Here is a 13,979-nt window from a genome sequence, read left to right as displayed (position 1 = left end):
GGAAAGAAAGCAAAACCTCAGTTATATCTGTTCTTGTCCACAAATGGAAGTAATAAGATCCTGAATATAATTAATATCTCTCTGAACATAAGACCAACATGGGTCATAAGAATATCAAAAAAGAAAATAAAATTGTTAACATAAGTTACTAAAAACCAAGACGAGTTCTCTGATTCCAGACAGCAAAAAGGAAATCACTGCCATGAAGGGGATAAAAGGTTTCCTTTGTTTGCATCTCATTCTAAATCTGCAGACTTTTTAAGATTATTTCACAGGCATCTTTCTGTTTCAAGAGGACTTTCCCTTTAAATAGATGGTACAGCCATTAAAAGTATTTCTCCACTCATTCTTTCTCCCTTCCCCAGGCTATCCAAATATTTTCATGTATTTAGATGTCTTACACCTCGAAACCACCAAAGTATCCACATCCATCTCTTAAATATTAAGAATCAAACAAGCACCACTCTCATGGACACACTCACCGGGAAAGTTCTAGAGAAGTGAGTTGACTGGGTACTGGATAGACATTCACTGCTGTCAGCCCTAATCAAAAAACAAACAGGTGTTAGTGATACTCTCCAAAGAAGAAAGTAACTGAGAGAGTAAACAACAGCAAAGTGGTTTAGTGAAATCACCAGAGAAAAAACTGATGTCATCTCCTGAGATGAACTAAAGACAAAAAGCTGGGTAACTGACACTGACTAACTTTACCTGATTTGAAACCCAAATGAAACAACTGATTAAAGGATCCTGTATACTGGTCTGGACTCACACAGCACAGGAAGTTGCTAAATGTTAGCTGTGACTACTTAGCTTTCTAACTTAAAAAAAAAATTTTAATAATTAGATTTTTACGGGCAGTATCTTTTAATTAAAGTAAAAAACATACATACAGAAAAGTACAACAAGCTTAAGTGTATAGATCAATTGATTTTTACAAACAGAACACAACAGGGTAACCAGTACCCAGATCAAGAAACAGCATATTACCCGCTGCCCTGAAATTCACTCCTGTTTCCCTGTTTTGGTCACTGCCCACCAGGGCAACCTCCCTCCCCACCCCCAACTCCCAATACCACAGATGGCTTTTGCCTATCCACATAAATACACATGCACAGTCTGCATAATGCTTTCTCTGGCTTTATTTACTCTACATTGTGCCTGTGACATTTGTTCCTATTACTGCCCAGGGCTGTAGTTCATACATTCTCATGGCCATATAAAATTCTTTATGTAATTATACCACAACTTATGGACCCATTTTAGAGCTGGTGGGCATTTAAGTCTCTTCCACTTTGGGGTTACTGAGTACACGTTCAGCTTTAGTAGATAATTCCACACAGTTTTCCAGAGTGGTTGACCAATGTACAACTAGTATTTTCAGTGATTTTCAAGGACTATTCTAGTCATTCTGATAGGTGTGTAGTGGTGTCACACTGGGGTTTCAATGTGCACATCGCTGATGATCAGTGGGGTCAAGTGCCTTTTCCTATACTAACTGATCACTTGGATAATTCTTTTGTGAAGCTGAGTTCTTTACTTTTGGGACATCAGAACTGCAAGTGTTGGTGTGAATTTTTCCAGGTTAAGAACTTAAGGATTCTTTCTGTAAACAGAGCGGCTAACTTCAAACAAGCCCCGTTTGGTACAGCTCTGTGACAGAATCCCAGTTACTGAAGACAGCATTTATGTCTATAAGGTCTTTTCTAGCAGGGCCACTCATTCATTCTCTAGATACATTTAGAACACAGAATAGGGCTAATAGTAAACATTTCCACAACAAAAGACCGACTACCATCTCACAAGAATATCTAGAACTTGCACAAGTCGATACTTATCAGCTTTGACACTGTTTTGACCCAAGCAATTAATCTACGCTACAAGTTGAAATTTCTCTAACATGATAAAAGGCAGTGAAAAGAGAAGTCTATAACTATCTTTTATTTTAATAATGTATTTTAGAGATACAGAAAAGAGAATATAATAATGAACACTCTTTCACCCATCATCCAACTTTTAACAAATCTTCAAATTCTGTCTTTAAGCTTCAGACTTTTTCAAGAATTAAAACACTGCACATACCAAGAGGTAAACATCATCCTGAATATTTTATCATTCCCATGGATCTTTTATATTCTCTGGTAAACACAGAGCTAAGGAAACAACTTTTCTGTGTGTGTGAAATTTGATACAACTATCTTGGTGTACATACATATACTTATGCATTTTTTTTTTGCTAAAACAATGTTTCTAAGATTTATCCATATTAATACACAAAGCTTTAGGACATTCATTTCCATTGCTGTGCAGTATTCTATTGTATAAACATGTCACTGTTTAGTGTATACATTTTCCTATCAAGAGTCATATATATATTTTTTTTCACCGTAACAAACAACGTTGTGAGAAACACTCCAGTACACATCTCCTGGGCACATGCGGGTGTCTCTGGAAGATATTCCAAGCATAGCACCTGGCAGAATATGCACTACATGTATCTTTGACTTCTCTGAACACTGTTATAGTGCTTTGCACAATGGCTTTACCAAATGACCCTCTCACTGGCAGTGTAGGAGAGTTGCTGCTTCTCCATATCTTCAATAGCGCTTAGTGGGAATTTTTAATTTGATGAGCATAAAATGGAATTATCAAAATTTGCATTTCTCTGGCACTTAGTGATACTGAACATCTTTTCCCATCCTTCCTGAAACACAGGAAATGTAATTATAATTTCCTTGGTAAAGAACTCTGGGGCACCTGGGTGGCTCAATTTGTTAAGCATCTGACTCTTGATTGAGGCTCAGGTCATTATTTGACAGCTCATGAGTTCGAGCCCCCTGTCATGCTTTGTGCTGTCAGCGTGGAGCCTGTTTAGGATTCCCTTTCTCCCTCTCTCTGTCCCTCCCCGCATTGTGTGTGCTCTCTTGCTCTCAAAATAAATAAGTAAACTTAAAAAAAAAAAAAAAAAAAAAAAAAGAACTTTCCATAAAAATAATACGACAAATACAAGGTCTTTTACAATGAACAATATTCCTGGAGCAAATCACTATTGAAATAAGGGGCTTCTCATTCTAGAACTGAGGCAGTACAAAGTTTTGGACTAGAGATGGGCAAACTTTTTCTGTAAAGGGCTAAATATTTAATAAATGCTTTAGGCTTTGCAGGCCATACCATGTCTCTTACAACTACTCAATCATGCAGTGATATGTAAACAAATGAATGTGGGTATCTTCCAACCAAATTTCATTTATTGATGTATCACTGATATTTGAATTTCATATAACTTTCCCAAGTCAAAATTATTCTTCTTTTGATTTTTTTTTAAATTTACTTAAAAAATGTGAAAACTCATTCCCCATGGGCCATATAAAAACAGGTGCTGGGCCAGATTTAGCCCTTGGGCTGTAGTTTCCCAACCTTTGTTTTAGACTATTCCTGATATTCTGTTTTGAACATGCTTGCCCACCCTCCTACCTTGTTATTTTGCAAAATGCCTGTGATTATACTCACTTAGGGAATCTCAGAGTAGTCTGCAATGCCTTTTCATGCTTATCTCAGCCAACTTAAAAACAAACTTAAAAGACAAAGTTGGTCTCCATGAACCTCAAACCACACTTTGCAGACTGGCTGAGGAACATCACAGATGCCACTGTTCTTAGAAAGCTCTTGACTGCGAGCTACAAGAGAAAAAAATAGGAGGCTGGATGGAGAACTCACTATTCGAACTGGCGTACAGAGTTCGAAGGGAGAAGCCACTGAGCGTCAGCTCTCTCAGTTGGTTCCGCTCACAATGCAGCTGCTCCAAGCTACATAAGGAGTTGAGATCTAAGTCAGCCAGTTGATTGTCCCGCAAATCCATGTGGGTGATGTATTTATTTCCCTCCAGATTTTCAGTAACTACGGTTTTCAAATGGTTCATCCTTAATAGAGAAATAAGGAAATCATTAGAAATAAATTCTACTAAGTGTGCTTATCAAAAGAAAAGAGGTATGATCTCTTTCTTTCTTTTCTAAACAACTAAAAAATTTCACTACTTGCTTTGGCTTGCAAGGTATTAATAACCCTGAAGAGCTGTACCTTGAGTTCTTTCTTTATGAACTAAGTTAGGCAATCCAGACTTGCAAATACATATACAAATTAAATAGAGAGGGAAGAGGGATCATGCCTACAAACAATTACTTAAAAACTTACATCCAAAGACATAATAAAGTTAGGTAGGCACGAAGAAGCACACCAAATGAACAATAAGATGAACATAACCTTCTGGGTTAATGAGCAGCAAAGCAGTCGTAGTGCACCATGTAGAGACCAAGAGGAAGCAGCCATACTTTCTCCCGTTGCTCTGCCTACTCTCTCTTATGCTAAGATTCACATTTCATTAATTACTAGAGAGGAAAATAATCTGTATCTATATGGAGTAGTTCAAGGGCAAATTATAGAAAATGGCTTCTTGGTTCTCTTCTACCCAAGTATAGGATTTAGTGCACATAGCCATGTTCTCATTTTCTTGTATTTCAATACACTTTACTGTTAACTATTTTTTTTAATGTTTATTTATTGAGAAAGAGACACAGACATGAGTGGGGGAGGGGCAGAAAGAGAGAGAGACACAGAATCCAAAGCAGGCTCCAGGCTCCAAGCTGTCAGCACAAAGCTGGACGCAGGGCTCGAACCCATGAACTGTGAGATCATGACCTGAACCAAAGTCGGATGCTCAACCGACTGAGCCACCCAGACGCCCCTCTGTTACTATTTCTTTACAAGGGACATCAATGGCTTAGTGTAAATGACAGACATTTACACTATGTGTATGTGTGTCTTTTATGTGTATGTGTCTTTTATCAGCTTTCTTTAGGAAAATATTATAACTAGAAAATAAAACTCATAAAAAATTCATAGGAAAACCTTTAACATTTAAAATCTAATATAATGGGTATCAAGAAGAAACCCAATGATTCAATAAAAAATGGTCAAGTTTAAGAAAAATACAAATTACCAATAAGCATATTAAAATGATGCTCGGGGACATCTGGGTGGCTCAGTCGGTTAAGCATCCAACTTCAGCTCAGGCCATGATCTCATGGTTCATGAGTTCAAGGCCCATTCGTGTTGGGCTCTGTGCTGACAGCTCAGAGCCTGGAACATGCTTCTGATCCTGTGTGTGTGCCTCTCTCTCTCTGCCCCTCCCCCACTTACGTTCTGTCTCTCTCTCAACAATAAACATTAAAAAAATTTTTTTGTTAAAGATGCTCAACCTCACTCATAAGTAAATAAATACTGATTAAAACAATGAAGTATTATTTTCTCCCACTACACTGACAATAAAGAAAAAGGCTGCTAAGATCCAACATTGACAAGAATGTGTAGAAATGGGAATTCTTACAAAATGTTGCTGGGAGGGTAACTCAGAACAACCTTTGTCAAAGGTAATGTAAAAGTGTCTATCACATGGTATACCTACCTCACTCATAATCTCTCTGCTACTGAGTGAAAACTGAAGCTTTACTACAGCTTGGAAAATGTTTTAGAAAAGTCTTTATAAAGAGAAAACGTAAAAGGACATCAGAGGTCCACCCAGAAGAAGGCATGGTGAAAAATGGCCTCACCTTAAATCCACATGTTTGATATGGCTCATCCTATTCAGCACCCCAAGGTTTAGGACTTCCAGGTGATTTCCTGCCATAACTACTTTATCTAACATAGTGAGTTTCTCATAAACCTCAGGAATATGACTAAAGTTGTTGAAGGAAATTCCCAGGGAAGAAAGCTGTTGCAGATTTCCCAATTCCTCAGGTAAAGTTGTCAGAAAGTTGCCATCAACACAGAGGGTTTGAAGACTGTAGGAAGAAAACAAAACAAGACTTTATGAAAGGTTTTAATTGGAATGAAAAGAACTAGAAATATGGATTCTGACATACATCACTAATTTATTATGAATCCAGTAATAATAAAATACCCTATCTATAGAGACTCAATGAAATACACATAACTGATATGGATGGTCCCTCCAACATCAACAATAGTCAGAACCTCTGCTACTGAAACTGAGGGACTAATAACTAGTTACTGCTGCAAGTAACTGCTGCTGACTAGAATCCTCAGACTTACATGATTAATTTCACTGCAAGAGCTCATGGGACTACCTTCATTCCAAATGCCAGACAAGCTCCTTACTCTGCAAGTAAAAAATGAGTCTAGAAAAAGTCAGATACTTACTTTAGCAGATTGCCAATCTGACTTGGTAGTTCATGAAATCCATTACAGGAGAGGTTGAGCTCAGTCAGGGTAGAAATCTCACATAACAATACAGGAAACAACCCAAGTTTATTGTGGGACAAGTTCAGGCCCTTCAGCTGAGAAAATCTAAAAAGCAAAGGTACAAATTATACTGCTGAATGAAAAAGCCATCTATTAAAAAAATTTTTTTTAATATTTATTTATTTTTGAGAGACAGCGTGAGTCGGGGAGGGGCATAGAGGGAGGGAGACACAGAATCTGAAATAGGATCCAGGCTCTGAGCTGTCAGCACAGACCTGATGCAGGGCTCGAACTCATGGACCGTGAGATCATGACCTGAGCCAAACTCAGACACTTAACCGACTGAGCCACCCAGGCACCGTAGCCATCATTTTAGATGTCTACTGCAGAATTTGTTCCACAAATATGTGTTGAGCACTCACTACCTGCCAAACATTGAGTACAGCACAGACACTAAGATGCCTAACACTGGGACCATACAATGAAGGAAATCAGGTCTAGTGCAATGGGAGTTCTTCTCTCTTCTCCTTAAAAACGGAGAAAATTTTAAAGAAAATCTCATATCAAAGTCCTATTGATATGCTTAAAACCTCTTCCTTTATGAAATTTCTACATGCAATATATAAAATTTTATAACAATTCATCAACGCACACAGGAATAGCTAAAAAATATGTACATCAAATCCCATTATAAGCAACTTCTTTTTACATATTGAAATTTATATTGGCTCAAATATCACTTGAAATGAATGGGACACTTAGAGCTTTAAAGTATGTATGTATTAATGGAGTTTTACTGTAATAGGATCTAACAGAGAACATGAAATAGTAATTTTTAATGCTTCTGTTTTGTTCCTAGAAATAAAAGTATCTATGCCATCTTAACTAGAGATAATATCATCATAAACTGGATCTAAAGGAATCACTCTGCTAATTCTACTTAGGAATATTATACTTATGATTATACTAGTGCAAGAAGGTAAGGCTGAGGTGGTGTTTTCCATGATACCGATCTGTATCACCTGCTCCTAGATTTGAGTCACTCTTCCAAATTTTCAACTTTTCATTTCCAATTGTCCTGACCTTGAGTACTGACTGTTCCTTTGGCTTGGTGCCTTGACTTGAGAATTCCTCATACATCCCTCAAATTAGATAAAACCCTATTTTCACAGCAACTCAGAAGAAAACACTAGTAAATGCTAGAAACTCACTTAAAATGATAGCTTGTATTGTTTTTACATAACAATATAATTAAAAGTATTATCTCATTACTAAATATAGGCTTAAATCTAAAAAACTTTGTAAAACACATCAGATGAGATAAAAATACAGTGTTTCTCAAAATTATTTTAGAAATATTATTATTAAGTAAAATATGTACTTTTTTTTTTTTTTTAAGTAGGCCTCATGCCCAGCATGAAGCCCAACACAGGGCCCAAACCCACGACTGTGAGATCAAGACCCAAGTCAAGATCAAGAGTCAGATATGTAACTGACTGAGCCATTCAGGTGTCCCTAAAATACGTACTTTCAATGTGTATTATCTTTCTAATCACCATGTAATCTGAATTCTTTAATGTCCAATTTCTCCCTTGCTCACAAGCCCACACAATTAGTTATATCAAATATTTACTTAAAAAAATTTTTTTTAATGTTTTATTTATTTATGAGAGTGAGAACAAAAGTGGGGGAGGGACAGAGAGAGAGGGGAAAGAAGATCTAAAGTAGGCTCTGCACTGACAGTAGCAAGCCTGATGTGGGGCTCAAACTCACAAACTGAAATCATGACCTGAGCTGATGTCAGACACTCAACCAACTGAGCCACCCAAGCAATCCTCTTCCATCCATTTTCAAAGGGAGGAGGGTGGTAACGTGGGTGGAGGGAGGGAATGGGGAATATATTCTAACAAAGATGGAAAATATATGGGCCATAGTCCCTAAGGAGTAGAATGGTTCTTTTATCAGAGGGGAGAAGTTTCATAGTTGTCTAAGGCTTAAATAGGCACACAGCAAAGATAAAAGTCCCACACTGGGAGTGGAATTCTTGAAATTAGGCCTATTTCCTTTAAGTTATTTAAGTTTGATACTTAGGATTCAAAAACTTGCCATACACTCAATCTCTCAATTTACCCTGGCTTCAGATCAGGCGTCACTATCAGTGAATTATATAACAAGATTGTCTAGCTCAATGGCAGCACACTGTGGCCTCCGTAACAGAATATTTGCATCTATCTCCTGTCTTATGGAGGGAAAGGGGGAGTAAGAAAACTGCATAAATAGGGGCGCCTGGGTGACTCAGTAGGTTAAGCGACTGACTCTTGATTTTGGCTCAGGTCATGATCTCACAGCTTGTAAGTTCAAGCCCTGTGTCAGGCTCTGCACTGACAGTGTGGAGCCTGCTTGACATTCTCTCTCCGTGCCCCTTCCTCACTTGTGCGCATGCGCGCTCTCTCTCTCAAAATAAATAAACTTTAAAAAAAAAGAAAACAGCATAAATAAAGCATAAATAAAAATTCTACTCCTTTTCAAAATAGAGAAAAATTTCGAATATGTGTATGATGTTAAGCATGCTCACCTTCAGGTACAACTAAGACAGTGATCACGATTTGGTTTGAGTAAGTTATTCTGGAAACCTATTCTCCACATACCTGTAGAGAGTGTCAAGGCCCCCTGGTCTTTCCAGCTGCATGAAGTTGTGTCGCAAGTTGAGGTAGGTGATATCTTGACTGTAGAAGAGATGCTCAGGAACCTCCTCAAGGCTGTAACACGAGAGGTCAACGGTGCTGATTCGCTGGGACACCACCTGAATAGGGTCAAGGAGAAGAGCCATCTCAGCTAGAGCAGCAGAACAAATGTCTCTCACCCAGCAAAGGAAGGAATGCCATTTATAAAAAAAAGTGCTAATTTTAACAATGGGAAAGAAAAAAAGGTAATGAGATCCAATTACTCATTTATAAAAACCAGTTCATTTTTCCTTTTTCCTAAAACCATTAAGCTGCTTGAAACACACAATGGTGTAAGCTGTAAAGTATCTGTAAGTAAAAGAAAAAAAATCATAAAGGGGAAAAGTTAACATTTCATGCAAGAAGATAAGATGATTCAAAATAACTATACAAAACTTTGGCAGGCTGTGTGATATTGAAAGCCATGGCCTTTTGTACCCACAGACTCTGCTACTTACTAGTGCAGTTTCTTCATCTGTTGTGAGGATAAAATAAATTCAGCACACAGCACACTGCTTAGTATGCAAAAGGTGCTCAAAAAATATTAACTTCTCTTATAAGGTCAAAAGAATGGAATAGCTATTTAAAACTGACATTAGTTTATTCAGATTTCATTACCACTACAATAGAAGTACATAAAATTCAATAAAACCAAAACAAGTTTTTATTTCTATAATAGTCTGCTAATAAAAGATAGGTTGTGAAAATTGGTCTAAAAACCAAACAAAATCACTAGAAAAGTTATTCATGTTTTATGGCATCTCATTATACTAAAACAATACTTTATGCAACTATTTAGTTCCACAAAGAAAAATGTGCTAAAATTCTGCAAAGATAGCTGGGAGAACAAGAAAATTTGGAAACTGCAATACAATTTTAGAGCACTGCATCTTTAAAGATTAAAAAGCAGAAATTATGCTGAAAAGCTAATTATCCTCAGCATAGCAGAAGAATAGTTTGTAACAGGATCACAGGTCATGTCCCATAATAAGTTCAAATTTAAAGTGGTTCATCACAGCTGTACTAAATATATTCAGACCAAGAAGGACTAGTCTAGGAATTAGGGAATGGCTCCATCTATCCCTGACCACAGTGGTGGAGGGAAAGTGATTTGAATCTTATTGTGTCTCAATTCTTCTCAGAGAGATGGTATAAAGGTAAAATGCACCTGAAAACATGTTTGAATACATTTTGTACTATGCAAACATAAATAATAAGGTAAGGACCGGGTGGAATTCTATTATTTCATTCATTATAAACTTAGAGGAGCCTAAAGGAAGATACCTAAGAATTACAATTCACTCTCTTTGGAGTGAGTTCAGCTTCAAGATACATTTCTGTTGGGCTTTTACATTCTTATCACCACATCAGGACATTTGACAGCTTATCACCTTGGACGCTTGTCGCTGCCATCTCTGGCACTCAGCCAATGTCTCAAAGCTGACATGATAGGTCTGAGCCTGGGCTCCAGCTGAGCTGAATGCAAGGGAGTGCTGCCGTCGCTTCACTTCTTCCACCTGAGGAGGAGGAGGCAAGGAAACCAGGACCAAGACAAAAAAAAATCCTAGTCAGAGAGCAAAGGACAGTAACAAGAAAAATAAGTCAATTTTTTAAAATGGGGCAAAAGAGAGGCGCCTGGGTGGCTCAGTCGGATAAGTGACTGACTTCAGCTAGGGTCATGATCTCACAGCTTGTGAGTTCGAGCCCCACGTTGGGCTCTGTGCTGACAGCTCAGAGCCTGGAACCTGCTTCAGATTCTGTGTCTCCCTCTCTCTCTGCCCCTCCCCTGCTCACATTCTGTTTCTTCTCAAAAAATAAACATTAAAAAAAATTTTTTTTAATGGGGCAAAAGATCTGATCACATGTTTCTCCAAAGAAGACTTGAGAAATGACCAGTAATAACATGAAATGTTCAACATCATTACTTATTAGATAAATGCAAATCAAAATTGAAAGACACCACATCACATACACTAGGAGGGCTAAAGTTAAAAATAACAAATGTTGGATAACAAATATTAGCAGGTTCTGGATCCCTCATACACTGCAGTGGGAACGTAAAATGGTTCAGCCACTCTGGAAACCAGTCTGGCAATTCCTCAAAAGGTTGAACATAGAGTTACCACGTGGCCCAGCAATTCCACTCCTACATATACACTCAAGAGAACTCAAAACATACATTTATACAAAAACTTACACATGAATTAGAGCAGCACTATTCATAATAGCCCAAAAGGAGAAACAACCTAAATGTCCATCCATCAACAGGTATGCGTATAAACACTGAATGTGGTATATTTCAGTGGAATATTATTTAGCCATAAACAGAAGATATTGCTGCACACTATATGAACCTTGAAAAGACTATGTGAAGTGAAAGTCACAACCATATACTGTATGATTCCGTTTACATGAAGTCTTCAGAATCAGCAAATCTGTACAGACAGAAAGTAGATTAGTAGGTGCCCAGGACTAGGGAAGAAATGGGGAGATGATGGCTAAGTAGTGCAGGGTTTCTTTTCAGGGTGATGTGGTGATGGTCACAAAACAGTGAATACACTAAAAGCCACTGAACTGTACACTTTATATGGGTGAATTATATGGTACATGAATTAAATCTCAATCAAGCTGTTTAAAAAAAGCAAAGGAGGGGCGCCTGGGTGGCTCAGTCGGTTAAGCGTCCGACTTCGGCTCAGGTCATGATCTCACGGTCCGTGAGTTCGAGCCCCGCGTCGGGCTCTGTGCTGACAGCTCAGAGCCTGGAGCCTGTTTCAGATTCTGTGTCTCCCTCTCTCTCTGATCCTCCCCCGTTCATGCTCTGTCTCTCTCTGTCTCAAAAATAAATAAACGTTTAAAAAAAAACTTTTTTTTAATAAAAAAATAAAAATAAAGCAAAGGAATAACTTATTCAGCAACTATGTTGAAGGAATAGGACTCGGGCATAATCATAAGTAAATGTATTAATTATTCTTTAAGTCACAACCCAGTCTCAATTTGGTAATGAAATATTAGCTGAATAAATACATTCTACTGTTCTGCATGCTGGGACAAGCAGAGGAGAAAACAACAAAGCGCCTACTCTCAGTGGGGTTTAGACTTGCGGAAAGACACTCTAACACCAAAATAGCAGAGCATGACATAGGTGACATAGCATAGCATGATATAATATGTAAGATGTAACATCAAGAAAAATAAAGCAGGGGAAAAGCTTGGAGGACAGGGTGGGTGGTCTGAGTTATGAACAGGTCAGTAAAGGAAGGACTCGGCTGAGGTAACATGTGAGCAAAGACCCTAAGGGGGTCAAAGCATGAAAACCTCCTGGGGGAGGAGCATTCCATGCAGGGCAAGAGCAAGTACAAGTGCCTGTGATGCAAGAAAGCATCCCATGTTTCGCAACAGGAGAGTCTCTAGACCCACAGGATAAGAGCCAATGTTTCCACTGCAAAGATACGACAGTTCCAACCCTTCCCCTATCCTGGGGCACAATGGAGGTAGCTGCCTGCCTACAAAGGGTGCCCTGGCCTGCTTTTTGGACTCTCTTTCCTTACCTACTAAGTACTGGACTAGATGCCATTTTTTACCCCCTCCAGGGTTGAAGTAGATAAGAAGGACAGGAAAGATAAAAGCTCAAAGGTTCTTACTAGACAAGCAGAGTCATAACCTGACTTTGCAGTCTCCAGGCCTAGGAGATTTTAAAGGGAGGTTTTTCCTCAATGGGGCCTTTTAAGGATTCTTTTGGTTACCCCCACCTCAAGCCAAACAATGGATGACTTCTTAGTTACAGATCCCTTGACCTGGCTAATGCATATTATTCCAGTAGTTGACTATGCCCTCCCAGACATGAAGGAATCTGGTGGTCCATTTACAGCCTGTCCTCCAGGGAAGCCTATTTGCCCCTCTGGGTGGCCCTGCTAGACAAGATCTAAGAGAATCCACCCACTCATCCATTTTTCCACCTATCCACCCACTGGTTCTCACTTTCTCTCAACCCTTCTGGGTCACATACTAACAAACCCAAGGAGCACATGATGATCCCAATGCATGAGTCAGGCTCTTAAGCTACCTGGCTCCATTGGTAACTCATCTCTTGTCCTCAAGACTCCTTGGTCAGAAGGCAGGACACCAGTCCACTATGTTTCCCTTACTGTAGGGGATCCGTATCAAGCTCTCTTGAGTCCTGTTGAAACCTCTTTCACTAGGGTTGAGGAAACAGGCAGAAACCTTCTCTGTTCCCATTTGGGGTGGTAATAAAGATTCACTGCACAACAGCAGTTCTCATCAAAGCAATTCTCCCCCAAAACTCCAACAACCCACCTCACATAGCTTTGAAGAAGATAAAGCCTTTGTAGTTATGAAACCACTTATATCTTTCTCTGACATGTTATTTTGATATGTCATAGGTACTGAATCTTGGTGAGTCAGCTGGGAACTTCCAAATTATACTCGTAAATCATTAGGTTTCTGGTGCCAAGTAAAGACTGAATCCAATGGCAGAAACATGATAATACTTTAAGCGAAAGAGAATCATATTAAAAAGATCCAAATAAAATTACATAATATTCATAACATTCAATTGCAATGATCACAATAGGACCGCTTTTTATTAGTAATAAATCAAGGCAAGTGAATGAGTCTGTGTCAAAATAAAGGATCTTATTGAAATGAAGAATAGATATTAATGATTGTTTCAGAATAATCTTTTAAATATTTTATCACAGGATATTTGACACAGAACAATAATATACTCATATGTCAAATTTTTTTTTTATATAATGTCAAATATTGAGAAACAATTGTAAATCTCCCACTGGAAGTTAATTTGTCAATTTATCTAATTATGTTAATTTTTGCATTATATATATTAAGACTACATCATAACACATGTACAACTTCAGAATTATTATATTCATCATGAAATGTTCCTTTCATCCTTTTGGAATGAGCCTCTTTATACCTAGTAATTCTTTTGCACTGAAGTCTTTTTTTAGATATTAGTTT

The 13,979-nt window shown here is 38.1% G+C and overlaps 1 protein-coding gene across 4 annotated transcripts in view; it reads right to left on the bottom strand.

Moving 5' to 3' along the window:
- Positions 1 to 13,979, bottom strand: part of PHLPP2 (PH domain and leucine rich repeat protein phosphatase 2) — a 79,966-nt gene that overhangs the window by 26,042 nt on the left and 39,945 nt on the right. For 3 of the 4 annotated variants that reach the window (XM_045443394.1, XM_045443395.1, XM_045443396.1), the window contains exons 5-10: positions 10,373 to 10,498; positions 8,907 to 9,061; positions 6,217 to 6,363; positions 5,607 to 5,837; positions 3,718 to 3,920; positions 483 to 543 (exon numbers count right to left, since the gene is read on the bottom strand). In XM_045443394.1, coding sequence (XP_045299350.1) covers positions 483 to 543; positions 3,718 to 3,920; positions 5,607 to 5,837; positions 6,217 to 6,363; positions 8,907 to 9,061; positions 10,373 to 10,498 — 923 coding nt within the window. Of the gene's footprint in view, positions 1 to 482; positions 544 to 3,717; positions 3,921 to 5,606; positions 5,838 to 6,216; positions 6,364 to 8,906; positions 9,062 to 10,372; positions 10,499 to 13,295; positions 13,401 to 13,979 lie in introns of those variants that run through there. The other variant, XM_045443397.1, reaches the window with a different exon arrangement.

The sequence above is a fragment of the Leopardus geoffroyi genome, chromosome E2, assembly GCF_018350155.1.
Source record: "Leopardus geoffroyi isolate Oge1 chromosome E2, O.geoffroyi_Oge1_pat1.0, whole genome shotgun sequence".
Classification (NCBI taxonomy): Eukaryota; Metazoa; Chordata; class Mammalia; order Carnivora; family Felidae; genus Leopardus; species Leopardus geoffroyi.
This window is presented reverse-complemented; position numbering and strand designations above follow the sequence as displayed.